Source organism: Oncorhynchus mykiss, chromosome 2, assembly GCF_057628025.1.
Source record: "Oncorhynchus mykiss isolate SJ-2025 chromosome 2, ASM5762802v1, whole genome shotgun sequence".
In the NCBI taxonomy this organism is placed as follows: domain Eukaryota; kingdom Metazoa; phylum Chordata; class Actinopteri; order Salmoniformes; family Salmonidae; genus Oncorhynchus; species Oncorhynchus mykiss.
The window spans coordinates 78230746-78256164 of NC_143023.1; the positions used below are offsets into that span (position 1 = coordinate 78230746).

The 25419-nt window shown below is 42.2% G+C and overlaps 1 protein-coding gene across 2 annotated transcripts in view; it reads right to left on the minus strand.

Annotated features, from left to right (window-relative positions):
- Positions 1-20670, minus strand: part of LOC110496911 (S-adenosylhomocysteine hydrolase-like protein 1) — a 40038-nt gene extending 19368 nt beyond the window's left edge. For both annotated transcript variants that reach the window (XM_036956197.2, XM_090208596.1), the window contains exon 1: positions 20353-20670. In XM_036956197.2, coding sequence (XP_036812092.1) covers positions 20353-20613 — 261 coding nt within the window. In that variant the 5' untranslated portion in view covers positions 20614-20670. The remainder of the gene's footprint in view (positions 1-20352) is intronic.
- Positions 20671-25419: the final 4749 nt, after the last annotated feature.

Sequence of the window (25419 nt, forward strand, 5' to 3'; positions counted from 1 at the left end):
GGGAGACACACCAAACATGTGGAAGAAGGTGCTCTGGTCAGATGAAACCAAAATTGAACTTTTTGGCAACAATGCAAAATGTTATGTTTGGCGTAAAAGCAACACAGCTGAACACACCATCCCCACTGTCAAACATGGTGGTGGCAGCATCATGGTTTGGGCCTGATTTTCTTCAGCAGGGACAGGGAAGATGGTTAAAATTGATGGGAAGATGGATGGAGCCAAATACAGGACCATTCTGGAAGAAAACCTGATGGAGTCTGCAAAAGACCTGAGACTGGGATGGAGATTTGTCTTCCAACAAGACAATGATCCAAAACATAAAGCAAAATCTACAATGGAATGGTTCAAAAATAAACATATCCAGGTGTTAGAATTGCCAAGTCAAAGTCCAGACCTGAATCCAATCGAGAATCTGTGGAAAGAACTGAAAACTGCTGTTCACAAATGCTCTCCATCCAACCTCACTGAGCTCGAGCTGTTTTGCAAGGAGGAATGGGAAAAAAATTCAGTCTCTCGATGTGCAAAACTGATAGACATACCCCAAGCGACTTACAGCTGTAATCGCAGCAAAGGTGGCGCTACAAAGTATTAACTTAAGGGGGCTGAATAATTTTGCACGCCCAATTTTTCAGTTTTTGATTTGTTAAAAAAGTTTGAAATATCCAATAAATGTCGTTCCACTTCATGATTGTGTCCCACTTGTTGTTGATTCTTCACAAAAAAATACAGTTTTATATTTTTATGTTTGAAGCCTGAAACGTGGCAAAAGGTCGCAAAGTTCAAGGGGGCCGAATACTTTCGCAAGGCACTGTATGTGTGTTTTGTCAACAGTATACTGCTCTGTCTAGTATTGAAGCTAAAGAGACTACCAGGGCCCTTGAACAGGACATAAAATCTATTGAATTGAAGTTGCTCACTCAGAATGACCCCGGACTAGTTATGAACTTACAGGACAAGAGACATGAACTGAGGTCGTTTTTACATGAAAGAGTGAAGGGTGTCTTGATTAATGTCTCACTTTGCTACCCTCAAGATAGGGATGCTGCTAGCACTTTTCTTTTAACCACTAGGACTGTCGTCATTGCAACACAAACAGATAGTCTGCCTTCGTCTCCCTGTTGGCAAGGTGACCACGGATGACGGTGAGATGCGCAAACATGCCGTGGATGTCTACTCTGCCCTCTATAAGTCAGAGGATTGTGATCCTCTGTGTGCTGAAGAGTTGTTACATGGACTGAAGAGTTGTTACATGAGCAGAGAGCTGCTTTGGACTCTGACATTACTCTGCAGGAGCTGTCCACTGCAGTTATGCAGCTCTCGTCAGGCCGAGCCCCTGGCATCGATGGTTTACCATCTGATTTCTATAAGAACCTTTGGGGTTATATTGTGGGGGATTTTTATGAAGTGGTGTGTGAATCTTTTCATGAGGGTTTTCTTCCTGTATGCTGTCAATGTGCTGTGTTTTCATTGTTGCCAAAAAAAGAGGGATTTGGCTCTTTCAAAAAACTGCCGACCTGTTGCATTGCTGTGTACAGAATATACAATTATATCTAAGTGTCTCTCAAACAGGTTGAAAGAATATCTGGGGCTGTTGGTCCACAAAGCCCAGTCTTACTGTGTACCTGACCGCTCTATTGTTGATGACTTGTTTCTAATAAGAGATGTTTTAGACATTTGTAAACTGTTTGATGTGAATGTGGGTTTGCTTTCTTTGGATCAGAAGGCTTTTGACCGTGTGGACCACCTATACTTGTTCAAAACAATGAAAGCTTTTGGGTTTGGGAATTTTTTTTTGTTGTCTTGGATAAGCTTACTATATGCTTGGGCCTCGTGTATGGGGGAGGTGGGGGGTGGTTTGAGCTGCCGCATCCCCAACCAAAGGGGTATTAGGCAGGTATGCCCAATTTCAGGACAGTTATATTGTCTGGCAATTGAACCAATGATTAATTTTTAAGAGCAAGGCTTACTGGTTTCTCTGTGCCAGGGGTTATGAAGGGTCCCACGATAGCACTGTCTGAGTATGCCGATGACCTGACAGTTTTTATTACATGGGGTGAGAATTTTAAGGTTCTCTCAAACGCTTTAAAGGTGTATGAGGGGGCCTCCTCGTCTAGAGTTAATTGGGAAAAGAGTGAATTGCTGTGGGCAGGTCATTTTCAGATAGGGTCCGCTCCACGGTTAGCCGGGGGGCTTCAATGGGGCAGAGACGGCATGAAGACTTTTTTCTTTCTTTCTAGGCTCGGAGGTCTTTCAAAAAAAGAACTTGAAGTGTGTGGTGGAGAAGGTGTGTGCTAGGTTGTCTGGGTGTAAATGGGATGCTACCCCAGTTGTCTTATAGGGGAGGGGTGCTGGCATCCAATAACCTAGCTACCTCTACCCTGTGGCACAGACTAATGATTTTACAGCCACTGTGGGGTCTGATACAAGAGCTTCAGAGGACCCTTGTCAATTTTTTTCTGGTCTGGACAACATTTGATTAAGGTTGCAGCCCTGTACCTGCCACGAAGGTTGGCAAGGCCTGGTGGACATTTATTCTAGGATCATGGCATTCAGGCTTCAAGCAGCCCAGGCACTGTTGTACAGTGATGGTTCTAGCTGGGTCGACTCAGCCTACACATTGATGAGGAAAGTGGGCTGTTTGGGTTTAGACAAGCACCCTTTCTTCTTAAAGCTAGAGGGGGTGATTTGTCTGGCCTGACTACATTCTATGAGTCTGTTATGCAGGCTTGGAGAGTTTTCGACATGTCCCGTAAGACCGGCACCCCACCAGGGATGTGGCTTTATGAAGAGCCTATTTTTTAATAACACTGTCATCCAGTCCTGTGCTACGGGTTCAGCCAGCCTACGTTCATGCCTGTTAGGTGTGGGGTGTACCAAGCTGGGTCATCTGATACGGAGCAGGAGCAGATCGTTGGAAGAGCTGGGAGAAAGAGCGGGGATCCAATCATCTCGGCTACCGAGGATGGTCATAGCTGAGGCCTGCAATTCCTTGCCAGTACTTCATCGGCAGTATGTGACTGATGCTTACAATTCTCATCGGTGGACGGAGGGTCTGGATTATGTGTTCCATGTGCTGAATGTTAGTGCTGCTGCAGGGGCAATAGAAGAGGACGTGGGGATGCTGCTTTCCTTCAATATCCTGGAGATGGGGGAGTTCAAAGCAGTGGGAAAGAAGGCCATGTACATAATGGGTAAAAGTGTCCCATGCTTCTACCCTGGAAGGGGTCAAATCTATGAGGTGGGCAGGTGTGTTTGGTCCAGGTGTCTCCCCAAAAGGCTGTTGGCGGTCTTAATTTAAACTGCCTATTGATAAGAGGACAGCTGACCTCCAATTGAGGATAATACATGGAGCTATAGCCACCAATATTCATCTGGTACACCTGGATCCTACTGTTGGGGGGGGGGGTTTCCATTCTGTGCTGAGTCTGAAACTCTGGCACATCTATTCTTAGAGTGTCCCAGGTTGGTTGGGATGATTGACCTGATCACTAGTTGGTTCTCAGTTCTGGGAGAAGTTTTCTCTTCCCAATTGTTTATATTTGGGCCAAAGTACAGGTTTAGTCAATGGGGTATAGTTCTCTTGCTTAACTTTGTGTCAGGGACAGTTAAATTAGCAATTTGGAAGACACGAAAGAACAGTATTCGGAGACAGGGGTCTGTGGATGTGGTGGGATTGCTGGAGGGGATGTTGGCAGCGAGACTGAGGTTTGAGTTTGCCTATTACAAAATGGTTAATAGCATTGGGCTGTTTATGAGTACATGGGGTATTCAGAGGCTGTTGTTACTGTAGAGGAAGATTTGGTGTTGTGTGTTTAATTGATGTTTAACCATGTTTTTGCTCGTTTGAGTGTTTATTGTGTTGTGGGTTCCCAGACTCAATAAAGTTTTTTTTAACTCAGAACTCTCTCTCCCAAGAATTCAACCATCTACACACATCATTTCCATGATGCTTTGCTCATACCAACTAAGGTAAGTAAGGAGGTGCGAAAGGTTTAACCTTAATGTTCATCTCCTCTTACATTCATTTTCCCCATTATGAACAACAGTCCTGTGAAGGTGACTGTGAGCCCCACGGGGAAATCTGCTGGGATCTGATGTGCTGTACGCCTTTCACCTTTAGGAATGTGGCCATTTCTTGTGGCACAAGCTGCGGACCATTGTCACTAAAGAGTTGGAGTGGCGATCCGAACCGACAGTAGCAGACCTTATGATGGAAACCTCTGGACACTTGCTATGTACATCCACAACCACAAGAAGCAGTGTATACGTTACCATGCCTCCTCCGGCCAATCCCACTGATAAAGAGGTGCAAGTTGAGGTATATTGGGGACCTTCTGACATGAGGAACTTTGCATCCTGCTTGCAGCAAGTGACGGAATCACAGTATGCAGTCCAAAGATGCTCGTCAGCAGACGATGATCTGGAAAAAGGATGAACTTCCTCCCGTACAGATACTGGCGAATTTTACGCACCACAAAAACAACGTCTAGGACTTTCCGATCTGTCTGTGCTTAGTTACTTTCTCCTTTGTTCAATGTCCATGATGAGAAAGTGGTCGGTATCTCTTCACCGGAAGGCATGATATGGTACACGACTGCACCTACACCATATGGACTAGCATCACAAGGTAGTTGGATGGGCAATGACGGTTCAAAGTGCGTCAGTGGCTCAGATTTTAGGAGAGTTTCCTTGGTTTTCAAAAATGCTTCCTCACATTGTTCTGTTGATTTCCATGTTTTGTCCTGACAAAGCAACTGATGCAGTAGCATCAGCTTTGTTGCTAAGTTTGGGAGAAAGCGTCAGTAACCCCAGGAAAAAAAGGTTGTTTGCTCATGTTCTGTGGAGCTGGGGCGTCCAAGATAGCCTTGACCTTGGACGGAGGCGTGTGAAGGCCCGTGGCGTCGATGACGTGTCCGAGGTATTCAACCAATGATTAGAAGAATGCACAGTTGTCCTTACAAACTCGGAGTCCATAGTCCTTAAGTCTCTGTAAGGTCACATCCAAGTTCAGGAGATGGTCCTCTTCGTCCTTTCCAGTAACGAGGATGTCATTAAGGTAGCATTGTACTCCTTTGACTTTTCATCCACATACATCTGCAAGTAGGCTTGACAGAGGTTGATTTTGCTGAACTTTGACACCCAGCTAAATCCGGGAAAAGGTCAATGATGTGTGGTAGAAGATGCTGCTCAGTGGACAACACAGGGTTAACTGTGTAATTAAAGTCTCCACATATCCTGATTCCACCATCCTTCGTACGATGAGTATTGCCCATTCACCCATACTGATGGGCTCCAGGACTTTGTTCTTGACTAAAGTGTCCAAGTCAGCCTCGACTTTTGGTCCGATAGCATAAGGTACGAGTCGTGCTTTCAGAAATGTTAGTTTGCTTCACTGTAATGTCTTTCATGCTACCCAGCACTCCATTAAATACATCTCCATGTTTCTTGGCGGGTAGACCTGTGTCTTCATATGTCATTGTACGCACTGATGGCCAGTTTAGTGTGATTTTTCTCCAGCCACAAACGTCCCCGTAGTGATGGATAGTCTCCCTTCACGCCATAGTGGCAGCTTTTCAGTTTGTCCATTTAACTGAACTGTGACATCAGTGATGCCTCTCACAGTGACAGATTCACCTGTGTAAGTCTTTAACATGATGTGGACTGGCTGAAGTCGGTGTTTCAGTGTATTTTTGTAGACTGCGTCTTACACAAGAGATTAGTGGTGTGTGGGTCAGCTGTTTGTACACCCGCAACCGCCCGGAATTGCTAACAACCCACCCATAACTGCTTACTAGGCCTATATGTGATAAAGTGAAAATCTGAGGCCTGCACTCGACTTTAACCCGCTAATACAGAAAATGCGCTGTAGGCTAGTCGGGGAAGGTAGAATGATTTGACAGGGGGTGCAATATTTTTTTGGCCTGATTTATATATTTATCTGCATACATTTTGGTAGGCTATTTGTTAGTCAAGTAGTCTATAATTAGATACAAGCAGCTTATCTTCTGTCATAAGGCCTACATGTTGCCCTAGAAGACTAAATAGGCTAAACCCTTGCTCACCAGAATGACATAAATCGATAGAATTAATGCTTCCATCTAGTTGACATCGGTAAAGTTTTCCCTGTCATTTCTGCTTCTTTCGTGAAGCAAACACTTTTACGGACAGGGCAAAAAAAAAAAAAAAAGATTTTCTGTGCAAAAATAGGCTTGGCAGAGGTTCATTTTGCTGAAAGCTGTGAAAACGACAGCTGTGAAAAAGACCCAACACGTTTCTGATAAAATGTTATATTTTTGTGGTTGAAATAGCCTAGTATCAGCTTTTATGATGCTAATAAAGATAGGACCTCTACAGACGGTATCTAACTGCGCATTCGAATTCTCTGAAAATGCTGAAAGAAAGAAATCATATTTCTTCACTCCTGTTCCAGAGTCCAAATGTTGCACTACATTTGGAATTTCCCTTTACTGCAAGAAATGCGACTGACAAATTTGTGGGCCTACAGCACCTCACAATCATCACACATAACACTGCTATCATCCTCTTTTACCACTTTACCAAATCATTCCCAAACATTACTTTTCTAGCTCTCCCTTCTCTTTATTTTCAACTCTCCATTTCACAGATTTTCTCTTATTGAACTAAACTCTGACATTGTCATTTTTGGCTCCATGGATAGATATCCATGGATTTCTGGCCATTCCAAAAATAATTTGGCGATTTGCGTGTAGCTATTTGGCACGCTTACAGTTAGGCCCTAAAGCTTAGGTTTACACACTAATGCCAGATAGCCTAAAATAATTAAACAAAAAACTTCAATGTGGCCTATCGATATAAATCGCACAAGAATGATAGTCTACATTTATGGATTTTTTAATGTATTATTTTCTCTTTATTCAACCCGCCCACCACCCACCCGCTCTTCATATTTAATCACCCTAAACCTGCCCCCAAAAGACTCAAGGCTGTAATTGCTGTGATATTTCAGTTTTATTATTAGTACATTTGCAAACATTTCTAAAAATGTTTATATGGTAGCGGGGTGAACAGGCCATGGCTCGGGTGGCTGAGGTCATTGATGATCTTCCTGGTCTTCCTGTGATGGCAGGCAGTATGCTCCTGATGATGAGTTGTGCTGACTGCCCCTGATGATGCGTTGGGCTAACGGCACTACTCTCTGGAGAGCCCTACAGTTGCAGAAGGTCCAATTGCTGTGCCAGGTGGTGATATAGACAGACAGGATGCTCTCAATGGTGCATTTGTAGAAGTTTGTGAGGGCCTTAAAGGCCAAGCCAAATTTCTTCAGCCTCCTGAGGTTGAAGAGGGGCTGTTGCACATTCTTCACGTCACTGTCTGTATGAAGGGACCATTTCAGGTCATCAGTGATGTGCACACCAAGGAACTTGAAGCCCTTCAATGTGGATGGGGGTGTGCTCTCTCTGCTGTCTCCTGTAGTCCACGATCAGCTCCTTCATTGTGTTGACATTGAGGGAGAGGCTATTTTTCTGTCACCACTCTGCCACGGCTCTCACCTCCTCCCTGTAGGCTGTCTCATTATTGTTGGTAATCAGGCCTACCACTGCTGTGTCGTCAGCAAACTTGATGATTGAGTTGGAAACGTACATGGACACATAGTCATGGGTAAACAGGGAGTACAGGAGGGGGCTGAGCATGCACCCCCTTGTGGGGCCCTCGTGTTGAGGATCAGCATGGCGGAGATGTTGTTGCCTACATTCACTTGTTGGTCGGTGTATAATATGTGTACCCTGTACATACGACTAATAGAACTTGAAACCTGAAACTTCCCTCAGCGGAAGTGTGTCCCTATTCCCCGGTCGCTGATTTTCAGTTGCAACTCCGTACACTCGCCCTGATGAACTCAACTGCTGAGCCTCTTTTTCACCTATAATGCCTTCAGAATGTAGTCATACAGCTTGAATTCAAAATAGATAAAAAATAAAAATAATTCTCACCCATCTACACAACACCCCATAATGACAAAATCCAAACCTGCTTTTAGACAAAGCTCTGAGTAAGCCGATTCTTTACTTGTCCCGTTAATGAATCTACCAGATTTATGCAGAAACAGTGATCCTTTTTCTTTATTCTCCTGGATAGTCACCAGTTGAAGTATCCTGGGGTAAGGAATGTTTTTGGGATGTTTTAGACAGTTTTGATGTAAAATAATTATGAAATGCAGAAATATCTCATTTACATAAGTAGGGTATACCCATCCCTTTTCGATGACACTCCAAATTGAGCTCAGGTGCATCCAATTTCCTTTGATCATCCTTGAGATGTCACTACAACTTGATCGGAGTTCACCTATGGCCAAATCAATTGTTTGGACATGATTTAGAAAAAACACACCTGTCCATATAAGGTCCCACAGTTGACAGTGCATGTCAAAGCAGAAACTATACCATGACGTCCCAGTAACTGGCTGTAAAATAATTGTGATAAGGCATATACAGTGGGGCAAAAAAGTATTGTCAGCCACCAATTGTGCAAGTTCTCCCACTTAAAAAGATGAGAGAGGCCTGTAATTTTCATCATAGGTACACTTCAACTATGACAGACAAAATAAGAAAAAAAATCCAGAAAATCACATTGTAGGATTTTTAATGAATTTATTTGCAAATTATGGTGGAAAATAAGTATTTGGTCACCTACAAACAAGCAAGATTTCTGGCTCTCACAGACCTGTAACTTCTTCTTTAAGAGGCTCCTCTGTCCTCCACTCGTTACCTGTATTAATGGCACCTGTTTGAACTTGTTTTCAGTATAAAAGACACCTGTCCACAACCTCAAACAGTCACACTCCAAACTCGACTATGGCCAAGACCAAAGAGCTGTCAAAGGACACCAGAAACAAAATTGTAGACCTGCACCAGGCTGGGAAGACTGAATCTGCAATAGGTAAGCAGCTTGGTTTGAAGAAATCAACTGTGGGAGCAATTATTAGGAAATGGAAGACATACAAGACCACTGATAATCTCCCTCGATCTGGGGCTCCACGCAATGATCACAAGAACAGTGAGCAAAAATCCCAGAACCGCACGGGGGGACCTAGTGAATGACCTGCAGAGAGCTGGGACCAAAGTAACAAAGCCTACCATCAGTAACACACTACGCCGCCAGGGACTCAAATCCTGCAGTGCCAGACGTGTCCCCCTGCTTAAGCCAGTACATGTCCAGGCCCGTCTGAAGTTTGCTAGAGAGCATTTGGATGATCCAGAAGAAGATTGGGAGAATGGTCAGATGAAACCAAAATATAACTTTTTGGTAAAAACTCAACTCGTCGTGTTTGGAGGAAAAATTAAACTCTTTGGCCTGAGAAAACCAGGCACAGCTAATCACCCATCTAACACCATCCCTAACGTGAAACAGGGCTGTGGAGCATCATGGTATGGGGATGCTTTTCAGCGGAGGAACAATGAATGGAACCAAATACATGCAAATCCTTTATGAGAACCTGCTTTTTAGTGCAAACGACCTTAGACTGGGGGTGAAGATTTATGTTCCAACCGGAAAACGATCCTAAGCATACAGCCAAAGCAATGCTGGAATGGCTTCAGAACAAGAATGTTAAAGTCATTGAGTTGCCCAGCCAAAGCCCAGACTTGAATCCCATTGAAAATCTGTGGAAAGCCTTGAAAATCTAGGAAGAATGGGAGAAAATCCTCAAAACAACTCAAATCTGTAATAACCACCAAAGGTGTTTCTACAAAGTATTGAATTAGCAGTGTCAACACTTATGTAAATTAAGTATTTCTGTATTTCAATACATTTTCTAACATTTTTAAAACATGACTTTGTCATTATGGGGTAATGTGTATAGCTGGATAATTTTTGCATTTTCTTTTACCTATTTTGAAATCAAGCTGTAACTCAACAACATGTGGAATAAGTCAAGGGGTATGAATACTTTCTGAAGGCACTGAATTCAATACCCTTTGCACACACTGAATTCAATGACCTTTGCCAAGGTCAGATTACTTTCAGTCAATAGTCTCTTTTGTGTAACTTCACTGCGTAGCCTACATACTAGTCTGTCTCTAATGGTGTCATTTAGGACATCATTAAACTCACAGTGCTCTGTCAGCAAACATTGTCACTGATTTTCCCTCTTCCTGATTTATTCTGTGGAACGTTAACCTTTCAGCAATAACTAGTGGTTTTGGTGAAAAGTGTCCTTTCAGTATTTCTACGATGTCCCCATATGTCTTATTACCTGGTCTGTCTGTAGCAGGCTACTAATAAATTAAATGCCTTCGACCCCATTACACAAAACAAATTTGGCACAATTTTGTCCTCGTCAATGTAATTTGCAACCGTTAGCATTCCAACCGTTCTTGATATAAGTTCCGGTGTTCAATGCTTTCATCCAACTGTACAATGCTTCCAACAATTCCAGACATTTTTTGTTTCTCAATAGGCTCCTTCCTGATTGTCACTCACTTTAATATTGTCCTCAACCACGGCAACGTTCTGTTCTGCCACAGCAACATTTTCCTCAGTCACGTGATATGCATTAACTTCACTCACTGACGTTTCCTCCTCAAGTTTGCTTGTTTACCAGTTTTTAATTCCAAAGTTCATCTTTAAAGTTGAATAAAAGTATTTTCCTTTACCCACTGTATATTCCTCCCTTTTTAAGCACGTTGTTTTCTCGCTCCAACGCTCGTCTCAAATGATTTTCTGCCGTCCCTGACGATGCTAACTCTCTCTCTCTTAGCTAGCTTGATTATGTATGAACTTGCATCTGCTAGCGATACACGGTGCTACCACTAGTCTAGACTGTACCGCATAAAAACAATTGTTTTAAACATGTTAAAACCGACTTCTTCTGGACAGAATAACCACTGTCAGTTCAGACTTATTTGTTGCCAATATTTGTTTATGTCTTGTGGGTTTCATAGCCACGTCTTTATAACAATTCAGTAATGATGAGAAGGGAAAGAGGAATTCAGTTCAACCATTTATATGAACCTGATCATTTAAACACAAAACTCCCATGATGTTTTGAGCATACAACTAAAGTTAGCCATGCGGTACGAAAGGTACAACCTGGTATATATACAACACTGGCTACTGGCAGGGCGATGATGAACAGAATAAGGGTATGCAAATCACAGGAGGTTGGTGGCACCTTCATTTTTTACATTTATTTATTTATTTCACCTTTATTTAACCAGGTAGGCAAGTTGAGAACAAGTTCTCATTTACAATTGCGACCTGGCCAAGATAAAGCAAAGCAGTTCGACACATACAACGACACAGAGTTACACATGGAGTAAAACAAACATACAGTCAATAATACAGTATAAACAAGTCTATATACGATGTGAGCAAATGAGGTGAGATAAGGGAGGTAAAGGCAAAAAAAGGCCATGGTGGCAAAGTAAATACAATATAGCAAGTAAAACACTGGAATGGTAGATTTGCAATGGAAGAAAGTGCAAATTAGAAATAAAAATAATGGGGTGCAAAGGAGCAAAATAAATAAGTTAAATACAGTAGGGAAAGAGGTAGTTGTTTGGGCTAAATTATAGGTGGGCTATGTACAGGTGCAGTAATCTGTGAGCTGCTCTGACAGTTGGTGCTTAAAGCTAGTGAGGGAGATAAGTGTTTCCAGTTTCAGAGATTTTTGTAGTTCGTTCCAGTCATTGGCAGCAGAGAACTGGAAGGAGAGGCGGCCAAAGAAAGAATTGGTTTTGGGGGTGACTAGAGAGATATACCTGCTGGAGCGTGTGCTACAGGTGGGAGATGCTATGGTGACCAGCGAGCTGAGATAAGGGGGGACTTTACCTAGCAGGGTCTTGTAGATGACATGGAGCCAGTGAGTTTGGCGACGAGAATGAAGCGAGGGCCAGCCAATGAGAGCGTACAGGTCGAAATGGTGGGTAGTATATGGGGCTTTGGTGACAAAACGGATTGCACTGTGATAGACTTCATCCAATTTGTTGAGTAGGGTATTGGAGGCTATTTTGTAAATGACATCGCCAAAGTCGAGGATTGGTAAGATGGTCAGTTTTACAAGGGTATGTTTGGCAGCATGAGTGAAGGATGCTTTGTTGCGAAATAGGAAGACAATTCTAGATTTAACTTTGGATTGGAGATGTTTGATATGGGTCTGGAAGGAGAGTTTATAGTCTAACCAGACACCTAAGTATTTGTAGTTGTCCACGTATTCTAAGTCAGAGCCGTCCAGAGTAGTGATGTTGGACAGGCGGGCAGGTGCAGGTAGCGATCGGTTGAAGAGCATGCATTTAGTTTTACTTGTATTTAAGAGCAATTGGAGGCCACGGAAGGAGAGTTGTATGGCATTGAAGCTTGCCTGGAGGGTTGTTAACACAGTGTCCAAAGAAGGGCCAGAAGTATACAGAATGGTGTCGTCTGCGTAGAGGTGGATCAGAGACTCACCAGCAGCAAGAGCGACCTCATTGATGTATACAGAGAAGAGAGTCGGTCCAATAATTGAACCCTGTGGCACCCCCATAGAGACTGCCAGAGGTCCGGACAGCAGACCCTCCGATTTGACACACTGAACTCTATCAGAGAAGTAGTTGGTGAACCAGGCGAGGCAATCATTTGAGAAACCAAGGCTGTCGAGTCTGCCGATGAGGATGTGGTGATTGACAGAGTCGAAAGCCTTGGCCAGATCAATGAATACGGCTGCACAGTAATGTTTCCTATCGATGGCGGTTAAGATGTCGTTTAGGACCTTGAGCGTGGCTGAGGTGCACCCATGACCAGCTCTGAAACCAGATTGCATAGCAGAGAAGGTATGGTGAGATTTGAAATGGTCGGTAATCTGTTTGTTGACTTGGCTTTCGAAGACCTTAGAAAGGCATGGTAGGATAGATATAGGTCTGTAGCAGTTTGGGTCAAGAGTGTCCACCCCTTTGAAGAGTGGGATGACCGCAGCTGCTTTCCAATCTTTGGGAATCTCAGACGACACGAAAGAGAGGTTGAACAGGCTAGTAATAGGGGTGGCAACAATTTCTGCAGATAATTTTAGAAAGAAAGGGTCCAGATTGTCTAGCCCGGCTGATTTGTAGGGGTCCAGATTTTGCAGCTCTTTCAGAACATCAGCTGAACGGATTTGGGAGAAGGAGAAATGGGGAAGGCTTGGGCGAGTTGCTGTGGGGGGTGCAGTGCTGTTGACCGGGGTAGGAGTAGCCAGGTGGAAAGCATGGCCAGCCGTAGAAAAATGCTTATTGAAATTCTCAATTATGGTGGATTTATCAGTGGTGACAGTGTTTCCTATCTTCAGTGCAGTGGGCAGCTGGGAGGAGGTGTTCTTATTCTCCATGGACTTTACAGTGTCCCAGAACTTTTTTGAGTTAGTGTTGCAGGAAGCAAATTGGGGAGGACGGGCTCGTTGTAAAGGCTGGAGCGGAATAGGTGGAATGGTATCAAATACATCAAACAGTAGAGCTGTGTTCGAATACCAATACTAACATTCTGTATACTACATACTTAATGAGAATATACTACATACTATATACTAATACATTTTAGTAAACTGTAAACAAACTGTATTCTTTCAGTTGAGCGTACTAGAGCTTCGCCTGTCTACCAGAAGTTGATGCTGTTGCTATGAAACCTCTTGCTAGCTTTTTAGCATAACAAATTACTAGCTAGACATTTTATGACTTTGGGTGTGTTCTTAATCTGGAGTACCAGAAGGCCCTCTAGGCATTCGTAAATTCAGAGCATTGTCAGATTGTCCGTTTGTAAATTCAGAGCGTTTCGCTCTCGGAGCGTTCAGAGCACACATTGGAACTCACAACGGCAATCAAGCACCCAAGCTAACAGGCTAACGTTGCCTAGCTACTTCCAGACACAAATAAGAGAACACCTCACTTTACCATTTTACTCGCCCTAGCAGAGATGGTTTTCATGTTATCCAGAGCGTTGGTGACTGTAACTGTGCTGCTGGCAACAATTGAATTACTTTATTATGCTGATGATTACTGACACCGGCCATTTCAATGGGTGTTGAGTGTTCATAAATTCATCAGTTATTCTGCGCTCTAGTACACTCAGACGAGAGTGCTCTGAAATCGGAGTAGATAGCCATTGCAAATTTACGAAAGCAACAGAATGTCCATTGAGAACACACAACGACTATACCACTTAGATAAACTAAGAATTACGGGGTTAATACACATTGGATAGTTAGCTAGATAGCATATAGAGTGGCAAGAAAAAGTATGTGAACCCTTTGGAAATACCTGGATTTCTGCATAGATTGTTCATAAAATTTGATCTGATCTTCTAGGTCACAACAATAGACAAACACAGTCTGTTTAAACAAATAACACACAAACAATTAGACATCTTCATGTCTTTATTGAACACACCGTGTAAACATTCACAGTGCAGGGTGGGAAAAATATGTGAACCCTTGGATTTAATAACTGGTGACCCACCTTTCGGAAGCAATAACTTCAAATGAACTTTTTCTGTAGTTGCAGATCAGACCTGCACAACAGTCACGAGGAATTTTGGACCATTCCTCTTTACAAAACTGTTTCAGTTCAGTAATATTATTGGGATGTCTGGTGTGAACTGCTCTGTTGAGGTCATGCCACAGCATCTCAATCAGGTTGAGGTCAGGACTCTGATTGGACCACTCCAGAAGGTGTATTTTCTTCTGTTGAATCCATTCTCTTGTTGATTTACTTCTGTGTTTTGGGTCGTTGTCCTGTTGCATCACCCAACTTCTGTTGAGTTTCAATTGGCAGACAGCCTAACATTCTCCTGCAAAATGTTTTGATAAACTTGGGAATTCATTTTTCCATTGATGATAGCAAGCTGTCCAGGCCCTGAGGCAGCAAAGCAGCCCCAAACCATGATGCTCCCTCCACCATACTTTACCATTGGCATGAGGTTTTGATGTTGGTGTGATGTGCCTTTTTTTCTCCACACATAGTGTTGTGTGTTCCTTCCAAACAACTCAACTGTAGTTTCATCTGTCCACCGAATATTTTGCCAGTAGCACTGTGGAACATCCAGATGAACTTTTGCAAACTTCAGATGTGCAGCAATGTTTTTTTTGGACAGCAGTGGCTTCTTCCGCGGTGTCCTCCCATGAACACCATTCTTGTTTAGTGTTTTATGTATCGTAGACTCATCAACAGAGATGTTAGCATGTTCCAGAGATTTCTGCAAGTCTTTAGCTGACACTAGGATTCTTCTTAACCTCATTGAGCATTCCGCACTGTGCTCTTGCAGTCATCTTTGCAGAACGGCCACTCCTAGGGAGAGTAGCAACAGTGCTGAACTTTCTCCATTTATAGACAATTTGTCTTACTGTGGACTGATGAACAGCAAGGCTTTTATAGATACTTTTGTAACCCTTTCCAGCTTTATACAAGTCTTCAATTATTAATCTTAGATCTTCTGAGATCTCTTTTGTTTGAGGCATGGTTCACATCAGGCAATGCTTATTGTGAAAAGTAAACTCAAATTTAGTGAGTTTTTTATAGGGCACGGCAGCTCTAACCAACATCTCCAATCTTGTCTCATTGATTGGACTCCAGGTTAGCTGACTCTTGACTCCAATTAGCTTTTGGAGAAGTTATTAGCCTAGGGGTTCACATACTTTTTCCCACCTTCACGGTGAATGTTTAAATTATGTATTCAATATAGACAAGAAAAATACAATAATTTGTGTCGTTAGTTTAAGCACACTATGTTTGTCTATTGTTGTGATATGATGAAGATCATAACAAATTTGATGACCAATTTATGCAGAAATCCAAGTAATTCCAAAGGGTTCACTTGCTTTTTCTTGCCACTGTATTTAATACAGTGTCAAGTTTGATGTATTAGTAGCCAACTAACGTTAGGTAGATAGCTAACATACGGGTACATACTGCTGTAATGATATGCTATGTAGTTCGTAAGGATAGCATAGCTAACAAATTGTCAGCCAACATAACGTGTAAGGTAACTTACTTGAAAAGTCATTACTTTATTACATTGCTCAACATTTTCTTAACATTTGTAATAATTAGTTAAAGCAATTCATTTGTATCCGCTCTCATTGGGCTTCGGCTGCATATTTTCTGCCATTTTCTTCAAATCTGAAAATTATATGAAGCCACGCCCACTTTCTGAAGAATTGCATTATGGGCCCTAAAAGCATGGAAATAGTATCCACTGCTCGTATACTTCGTATTTTGGCTAATGCAGTACGACATCTGGGAACTTTTGCCATACTAACTATACCCATACATTGACCAATAAGCATACTATTTACTCCATTTACATCACAAATAGTATGGTTAGTATAAGTATTCAAACACAGCTATGGTTTGATGCCATTCCATTTGCTCTGTTCCAGACATTATTATGAGCCGTCCTCCCCTCAACAGCCTCCACTAAATGCAGATGCACGGCTGTTACCAGTGTGGGACTGAACCAGTAGAGAGAGTGCTCAGGACAGGTAGAGAAAATCATGTCAGTGTGGAGAACAGCAGCACACTTTATTTTGGTAGAGCTTAGTAGATGGAGAAACTGTAACTGACCTGAACACGCACACAAATAAAGCCTATATAAATAAGGTGTAGGAGACAATAGCTGCACACTCTGACCTTCAAAGGTTTCAGAGTGAACCTGTTTTTCTGAAGGCCCAGACTCTCAGTATAGCTTACCTAATGAAGTGTGGGTGTGGTGTGTTTACCTCATGAAGTTGGTCACTCTCGCACCCTCTGAATGTCACCAAACTAACCTAGTACATGTTCACAACCTTTAAACAACCTTTCTATGCCAGCTTATGAATATTCTCTGTGCAACATCACCTTGCCTCTCATTGAAGGCTTATAATGAATATAGGCTTAAAAATGTATGTCCCCCATAGATTGACTTGCCTAGTTAAAGGTTGCCTAGTTAAATAAAGGTCAAATGAAATAAATTAAATCAAATATTTGCTACACTGAACAAAAATATAAACACAACATGCAGTGTAGGTCCCATGTTTCATGAGCTGAAATAAAAGATCCCAGAAATGTTCCATACACACAAAAAGCTCATTTCTCTCAAATTTTGTGCACAAATTTGTTTACATCCCTGTTAGTGAGCGTAATCCATCCACCTGACAGGTGTGGCATATCAAGAAACTGATTACCCATAAGAGTCTAAGCCCTGTCTAAGCCTGGGGGTTCTACTAAACTATATGGAATTGTTTTAAGAAGGTCATACCAATGATCATTTTGCTATTTGATTTGGAATTTGAAGTATAAAAAATATATATAAAAAATGAATTGATGAAAAGGTATTTTTGGCCTTACTGCTACTAGACCATTTAAACGCATTGAATAACAGATTCACTACATGGAAAAGATAGTCCACCCCCAAAATGTAAAGGAAGTTTGTCCTAAAGTGTCTGTCCTATATCTGAGCGATATAAGAAAGCTCAGGAAACATTTGTTATTTTTTTTGTACGTGTATTTAACCCCTTATTTTTGGCACTAAACTGTCTCTATATACAGTGCCTTCGGAAAGTATTCAGACCCCTTGACTTTTCCCACATTTTGTTACGGTACAGCCTTATTAAAAAAATTATTAAATAAATAACAATTCTAAGCAATCTCCACACAATACCCCATAGTGACAAAGTGAAAACATGTATTAAAAATGTATTAAAAATTAAAAACAGAAATACTTTATTTACATAATTATTCACTCTTTGCTATGAGACTCTAAATTGAGCTCAGGTTTCCATTGATCATCCTTGAGATGTTTCTACAATTTGATTGGAGTCCACCTGTGGTACATTCAATTGATTTGACATGATTTGGAAAGGTACACACCTTTCTATGTAAGGTCCCACAGTTGACAGTGTATGTCAGAGCAAAAACCAAGCCATGAGGTCAAAGGAAGTGTCCGTAGAACTCCGAGACAGGATAGTGTTAGTAAGGCACTGATCTGGGGAAGGGTACCAAAACATTTCTGCAGCATTGAAGGTCCCCAAGAACGCTCCCCATTCAACCTGACAGAGCTTGTGAGGATCTACAGAGAAGAATGGAAGGAACTCCCCAAATACAGGTGTGCCAGGCTTGTAGCATCATACCCAAGAAGACTCGAGGCTGTAATCGCTGCCAAAGGTGCTTCAACAAAGTACTGAGTAAACGGTCTGAATACTTGTGTAAATATAATATTAAATGTTTTTCTATTTAATACATTTGTAAAAAAAAATCGAAAAACCTCTGTTTGCTTAAGTCATTATGGGGTATTGTGTGTAGACTGACGAGGGGAAAAATAATTTAATCCATTTTAGGATAAGGCTGTAACGTAACAAAATATGGAAAAAGTGAAGGGGTCAGAATACAGTATATACTTCCATAGATTTTTTCCATTTGTACAGTGGGACCTTCAGACGAGTAAAACCGAGATGTACGTGTTCGTGAGTGTCTACCCTTTCCATAGAGGGGTCATTTTAGTGTGTAGCTCAAACTGTTCTGACGCTACAGACCATTTTGAGAGAAGCCGATTTTCGGAATGTCTCATGGTCTGACAAACACCACTCTAGTTGTGTTACCTGTCACCACAGATGCATAAGTGCGACACAGGCGGATGCAGTGGATTAAGATGTATCCAACGCAAAAAATACATATCTCTAGCTAAAATTAACAGATTTTTATGCAGATTTTATTACTATGCAAAATAGATTTCCCCAGGGGAGCGGACATCGACCTTAGCGGGTTAAACAGCATGATCATAACAAGGGTGTGCTGGGGACAATAAAAGAGCACCCTAAAATGTGCAGTTTTGTCACAGAACACAATGCCACAGATGTTTCAAGTTTTGAGGGATAGTTTTGCTGACTGCAGGAAAGTCCACCTGAGCAGTTGCCAGATAATTTAATGTTAATTTCTCTACAATAAGCCACCTCCAACATTTTTTCAGAGAATTTTGCAGCACGTCCAACCGGCCTCACAACTGCAGACCATGTGTATGCGGTCTTGTGGGCGAGCAGTTTGCTGATGTCAAAGTTGTCAACAGAGTGCCCCATGGTTGCGGTGGGCTTATGGTATGGGAAGGCATAAGTTATTGACAACAAACTCAATTGTGTTTTATTGATGGCCATTTGAAAGCACAGAGACACCGTGACGAGATCCTGAGACCCATTGTCGTGCCATTCATCCGCTGCCATCACCTCATGTTTCAGCATGGTAATGCACAGCCCCATGTCGCAAGGATCTGTACACAATTTCTGGAAGCTGAAAATGGCCCAGTTCTTCCATGGCCTGCAAACTCACTAGTTATGTCACCCATTGAGCATGTTTGGGATGCTCTGGATCAACGTGTTTGACAGCGTGTTCCAGTTCCCACCAATATCCAGAAACTTCACACAGCCATTGAAGAGGAGCTGGACAATATTCCACAGGCCACAAACAACAGCCTGACCAACTCCATCCAAAGGAGATGTGTCGCGCTGCATGAGGCAAATGGTGATCAAACCAGATATTGACTGGTTTTCTGATCCTTTTAAAAAAAGGTATCTGTGACCAACCGATGCATATCTGTATTCCCAGTCATGTGATATCCATAGATTAGGGCCTAATTTATTTATTTCTATTGACTAATTTCCTTATATGAACTGTAACTCAGTAAAATCTTTGAAATGATTTGCATGTTGTATTTATATTTTTGTTCAGTACATATTGAACAAATCCATAATACATACCAATACGAAACGTATAATCATACTGGAGTATCTCGATTTTTGTACAGAACAATTATTAAATTCGCTGAGACCAGGTTGCAAGCTATATTTCACAAGGTGGATTGGTTCCTTTTGGGTCATAACTTTAGAAACTCCAGGTATACAGCCTTGTATTCTAGTCCCAGCAATAGCCTAACTAACCCCCTACATATTAAACGCGTTTCTCATTTACATTTTTCATTATATGTGCTACAGTCACAGTACCATCAAGATTTACAGACGCTCCGTTCAGATCTGCGCGCCTCGTTGCAGAAACATGCGGTCGCGACATTTTTTTTGATCAACATTATATGCCGTGGTGGTTGGTGTCTAACGCTGGCGCATGTCTTGGCGCAGACGAATTTGCCTTTGATAATGCTTTTAATCGTCGCAATTGAGATCTGAGCAGATATTGTCTTCATCTTTCAAACCTTGACGTATCACACATTGATTCGCTGTCACAGCCAAGATGGTAGGACACTATCCAACTAAAGTTGCATTGATTGAGCAACTCAAACTGTTGAATGCGCCTTCTAGCACATGTAGTAGCCTACTGAAGTTAAAACCCAAACCCCCACAGTAAAAGTAGGATAAGACACGAGTCTAGGTAATTGATTTATCCTCACCCTCTGCATATTTAGCGCTTCGATCACTGTCTCTCCCGCCCCAACGGACACCTCGGCCCCGTTTCCGTTGGACGGTTGAGACTGCTCGCTCCATCTGGTCTCGGCTGCATGCAACATATTCCACAGGTTGGGGTTGCATGTCGACGATGAGAAGGTAGTAGCACCACCCTCATCTTCTGTATGCAGTTTGGGAAACATGACCGGTAAGGTTAGGTCTTTATATGGAGAAGGAGCATCAGTCTGTTCAGATTTCTCTGCCATAACTGGACTGGTGTTGTGGTGACTGAACTAAATAACCTCTTCTTTTGAAAAAAAAAACATAGGTAAGGGCGGGTCTGAGCAGAGGTATGGTCTGTCCAGTATGCTAAGAACCCACATACCTTCCACATCCCAAAGTGATGACTATGGTGACTTTGAAAATGATGACCTTCCACATTCTAAAATGAAGACAGATTTTACTGTCTATGTTTGTGACCCGACCCTGATGACCCATTTCACTCTGCCAGTATGTGTTCATTTTCAACACATAACACACAAAGAAAAAGGCGCAATGACATGTGTTTACAGTAAACCCTGTAGTCATGATAGCCACACAGAGAGGCAGATCACATCCACATGAAGGATTTAGGCCCACAGCCCAAACATTTATTTTGTAACTTCCATTGAAACTTCCATTGAACAACCCCTCACTGGATGGCAGTCCAGTGAAAAGGTTCACTGGACTGCCATCTATTAAACAAAAAGAAGGTTGCAACACAGACAATGATGCAGATAGTCAGTAGTCTTTACTGTCAGGGTGAGTGTTCAGGAAGTCTTTGCTCTGCCCTTCATGGGGCAAATCAGGTGCTCCGGGGGTCGTTTCCGAGGTAACCGGTAGCAGAGGGTTTGTCTGCGGAGCATGAGGAGAGGCGGCAGGGGCAGGCTTTGGGTGGTGGAGGTGTGTGTCATTCCTGTCTGAGGGTCCTCTGTCTGCGGCCCATATCGTCCACGTCTTCAACACACGAACACACAAACACATATGTGACTTGTTCCAGGAAACTAGGCGTATGTCGCGCGTCCCTACTTCACAGAAGAACATAAACTTTTACATTTTTATCAAAATGTGTTTTTTGGCAGAAATGCCTTCTTGAACATGTGAACTTTCATGTGCCTTAATAACAAACTTGTATGCCATTTGTAAATGGGCTATTGTTATTTTACTGCTGTTCTTTAATTACTTGTTACTTTTATTTCTTATTCTTATCTGTATTTTTTAAAACTGCATTGTTAATTAGGGGCTCGTAAGTAAGCATTTCACTGTATTCGGCCCATGTGACTAATACAATTTGATTTGATTTGAAATACAAATACAATTGTTCAATTACAAGCCTAGTTGGTTTAGCCACAGAAAAAGGAGGAGCAACCTTCCCGCTAGCCGTTATTGGCTGAGATAATGAGTGGGCTGGACATGCCGAGAGATGAGTTCGGATTGGTCTGCCATGTAGCAGCTTCTGTCTATTTGAGCTGGTCAGTATGTGTAGGTAATCCTGTCTAACGCAGGTGTTTATATATATATATATATATATATATATATATATATATATATATATATATATATATATATATATATATATATATATATATATATATATATATATATATATATATCGTGTAGTAGAACTGCATAAGTGTTGATCTCCACTTTCTGGAGGACCAAGTTTTGAAATCAGTAGAATTAGAGTATGATAGCTAAAGAGATGGAGATAACACCTGTCTCCGGATTACATCTTCAAACTAAGTAAGGGCAACCGTGACAGGGAGAAGCATCCATTCCATCTATACGGGTAAGATAGACTAGCTAGCTACATTTTCAGTTATTACACATTTCTAATTTTGACAGAAAGTTGTTTTCATTTCAAGTTAAAGTGTACTATTAGCTAGCTAGCTAACATTAGCTGGCTGGCTTGCTAGCTAATGTTATGTGTGTGATCTGTGTAGTAATATTATTTGTATATCAGAGCCATTTGCTTTGCTAGTTATAGCCTAATGTTAGCTAGCTAACGTTGAACCTGGTTTGTTAGCTACCTGCAGATTCATGCAGGGTTGTAACTTCATGAGTTGGGATTATGGTTCATTGTTTAGCTAGCTAGCTACATGTTTTAACAAAATACTCCACTATGCAAGTATCCATTTCAATAGGGTGAGTAAAATGGTCAGTGAGCTGTTCTCTCATTTATGTCTGGAAGTAGCTAGCAAGCTAGCCAACATTAGCCAGTTAGCTTGGGTGCCTGACTGCTGTTGTTAGGACAGAACGCTCAGATAAACCCTTAAAGAGATGGGTGGGGCTAAAGCTTAAGAGGTTGTGAACGTTGCTGAATGGGTGTAGACAATGAAGAGCTCTCCAGTAGGTACCAAAACATTCAAAGGACATTTTCTCAAAAGTGAGGATACAAGTTTACAACTTTCAAAGCAGAATTACTTTCCTATTGTTCCTCAACCATAGCGTATGATGTACCATTTTCTAGCTCTGAGTCTCTTCTTTTATCCATTGTAAAAAACACAATTTCTAATGTTGCTAAATAAGACTGAATCGATCTGCTCAGTCACATATATAGAAAGGCATTTGTCACTATTCTACAACTATTCACTGTTTTAAGACTGAGCATGTCTGAACCATGCATATACAACAGCATATACTGTACATCTCTACAAATATTACCGTTTAAAGCCACTAGGGGGCAGTATGTTGCCCTGGCTGTCCAGTGGTGGAGCCCTCAGGTGACTGAGCCAGAGCAGTCTCTCTCTCTCCCCCCACTCAGGGTCCACATCCTGGGGTGAGTCTGCTTGGCTCCCCCTGGCCCCGCTCCAGTTCCTGTGGATGTACACCTATATTTGTCCTGCACTCTTTTTATGTGAAAGCTCGTCATTGAGATTTCCAATGTATTTATAACAACTGGCAAATAAACTTGAAGGAACTATCCAAAAATAACCCCTACCCCTGAATACTACAAGAAGTGCCTATGGGTAGGGGCTGTTTCTGGATGCGGCTGAACTTGCCTGGGTCTCCCCCTCCACTGGAAGAAGAAGCGTGCCAAGGTATGGGGGCCCATTCTGGAAGGAGGAAGTAGAGAGAGGCGAGGCAGGCTGGCCTCCCTCTGGGGCTTACGCTGCTCCCTCTCAGCCCTATCCCTCCACCTCTTCTCCTGCTCTTCGCTGTTCTCCACTTGCACCCAGTGCAAGAACTCCAGTCGAGGTTGGGTAGGTGGGAGGGGCAAGTAGAATGTTTCCCTGGGAGTGGCCAATGAGTTGGTGACCTGGGCTTTGTGGGCGGTACCTCTCGGAGGGCCCTGCAGGACCAGACGATGCTGCAGGCGAGGCTTGAAGCCTGGGTACCTCATCTCCATGTTGCTGCACAGTAAACACCCTTCTCACACTAGCCTGACCTCTCCTGCTCTGTAGCTACAGCAACACCTGTTCAATTACCTGTTGCTGCTGGCTGATGAAGTCACTTTGTTTCTATAGCAACATGGTCATTGTTTGTCACTGAAAAAAATATAGAGTAAATGGAATAATGTAATTCTAATTCTAGAAAACAACAAGCAAATATACAGTGCCTTGCGAAAGTATTCGGCCCCCTTGAACTTTGCGACCTTTTGCCACATTTCAGGCTTCAAACATAAAGATATAAAACTGTATTTTTTTGTGAAGAATCAACAACAAGTGGGACACAATCATGAAGTGGAACGACATTTATTGGATATTTCAAACTTTTTTAACAAATCAAAAACTGAAAAATTGGGTGTGCAAAATTATTCAGCCCCCTTAAGTTAATACTTTGTAGCGCCACCTTTTGCTGCGATTACAGCTGTAAGTCGCTTGGGGTATGTCTCTATCAGTTTTGCACATCGAGAGACTGACATTTTTTCCCATTCCTCCTTGCAAAACAGCTCGAGCTCAGTGAGGTTGGATGGAGAGCATTTGTGAACAGCAGTTTTCAGTTCTTTCCACAGATTCTCGATTGGATTCAGGTCTGGACTTTGACTTGGCCATTCTAACACCTGGATATGTTTATTTTTGAACCATTCCATTGTAGATTTTGCTTTATGTTTTGGATCATTGTGTTGTTGGAAGACAAATCTCTGTCCCAGTCTCAGGTCTTTTGCAGACTCCATCAGGCTTTCTTCCAGAATGGTCCTGTATTTGGCTCCATCCATCTTCCCATCAATTTTAACCATATTCCCTGTCCCTGCTGAAGAAAATCAGGCCCAAACCATGATGCTGCCACCACCATGTTTGACAGTGGGGATGGTGTGTTCAGCTGTGTTGCTTTTACGCCAAACATAACATTTTGCATTGTTGCCAAAAAGTTCAATTTTGGTTTCATCTGACCAGAGCACCTTCTTCCACATGTTTGGTGTGTCTCCCAGGTGGCTTGTGGCAAACTTTAAACGACACTTTTTATGGATATCTTTAAGAAATGGCTTTCTTCTTGCCACTCTTCCATAAAGGCCAGATTTGTGCAATATACGACTGATTGTTGTCCTATGGACAGAGTCTCCCACCTCAGCTGTAGATCTCTGCAGTTCATCCAGAGTGATCATGGGCCTCTTGGCTGCATCTCTGATCAGTCTTCTCCTTGTATGAGCTGAAAGTTTAGAGGGACGGCCAGGTCTTGGTAGATTTGCAGTGGTCTGATACTCCTTCCATTTCAATATTATCGCTTGCACAGTGCTCCTTGGGATGTTTAAAGCTTGGGAAATCTTTTTGTATTCAAATCCGGCTTTAAACTTCTTCACAACAGTATCTCGGACCTGCCTGGTGTGTTCCTTGTTCTTCATGATGCTCTCTGCGCTTTTAACGGACCTCTGAGACTATCACAGTGCAGGTGCATTTATATAATTTTGCACGCCCAATTTTTCAGTTTTTGATTTGTTAAAACAGTTTGAAATATCCAATAAATGTCGTTCCACTTCATGATTGTGTCCCACTTGTTGTTGATTCTTCACAAAAAAATACAGTTCTATATCTTTATGCTTGAAGCCTGAAATGTGGCAAAAGGTCGCAAAGTTCAAGGGGGCCGAATACTTT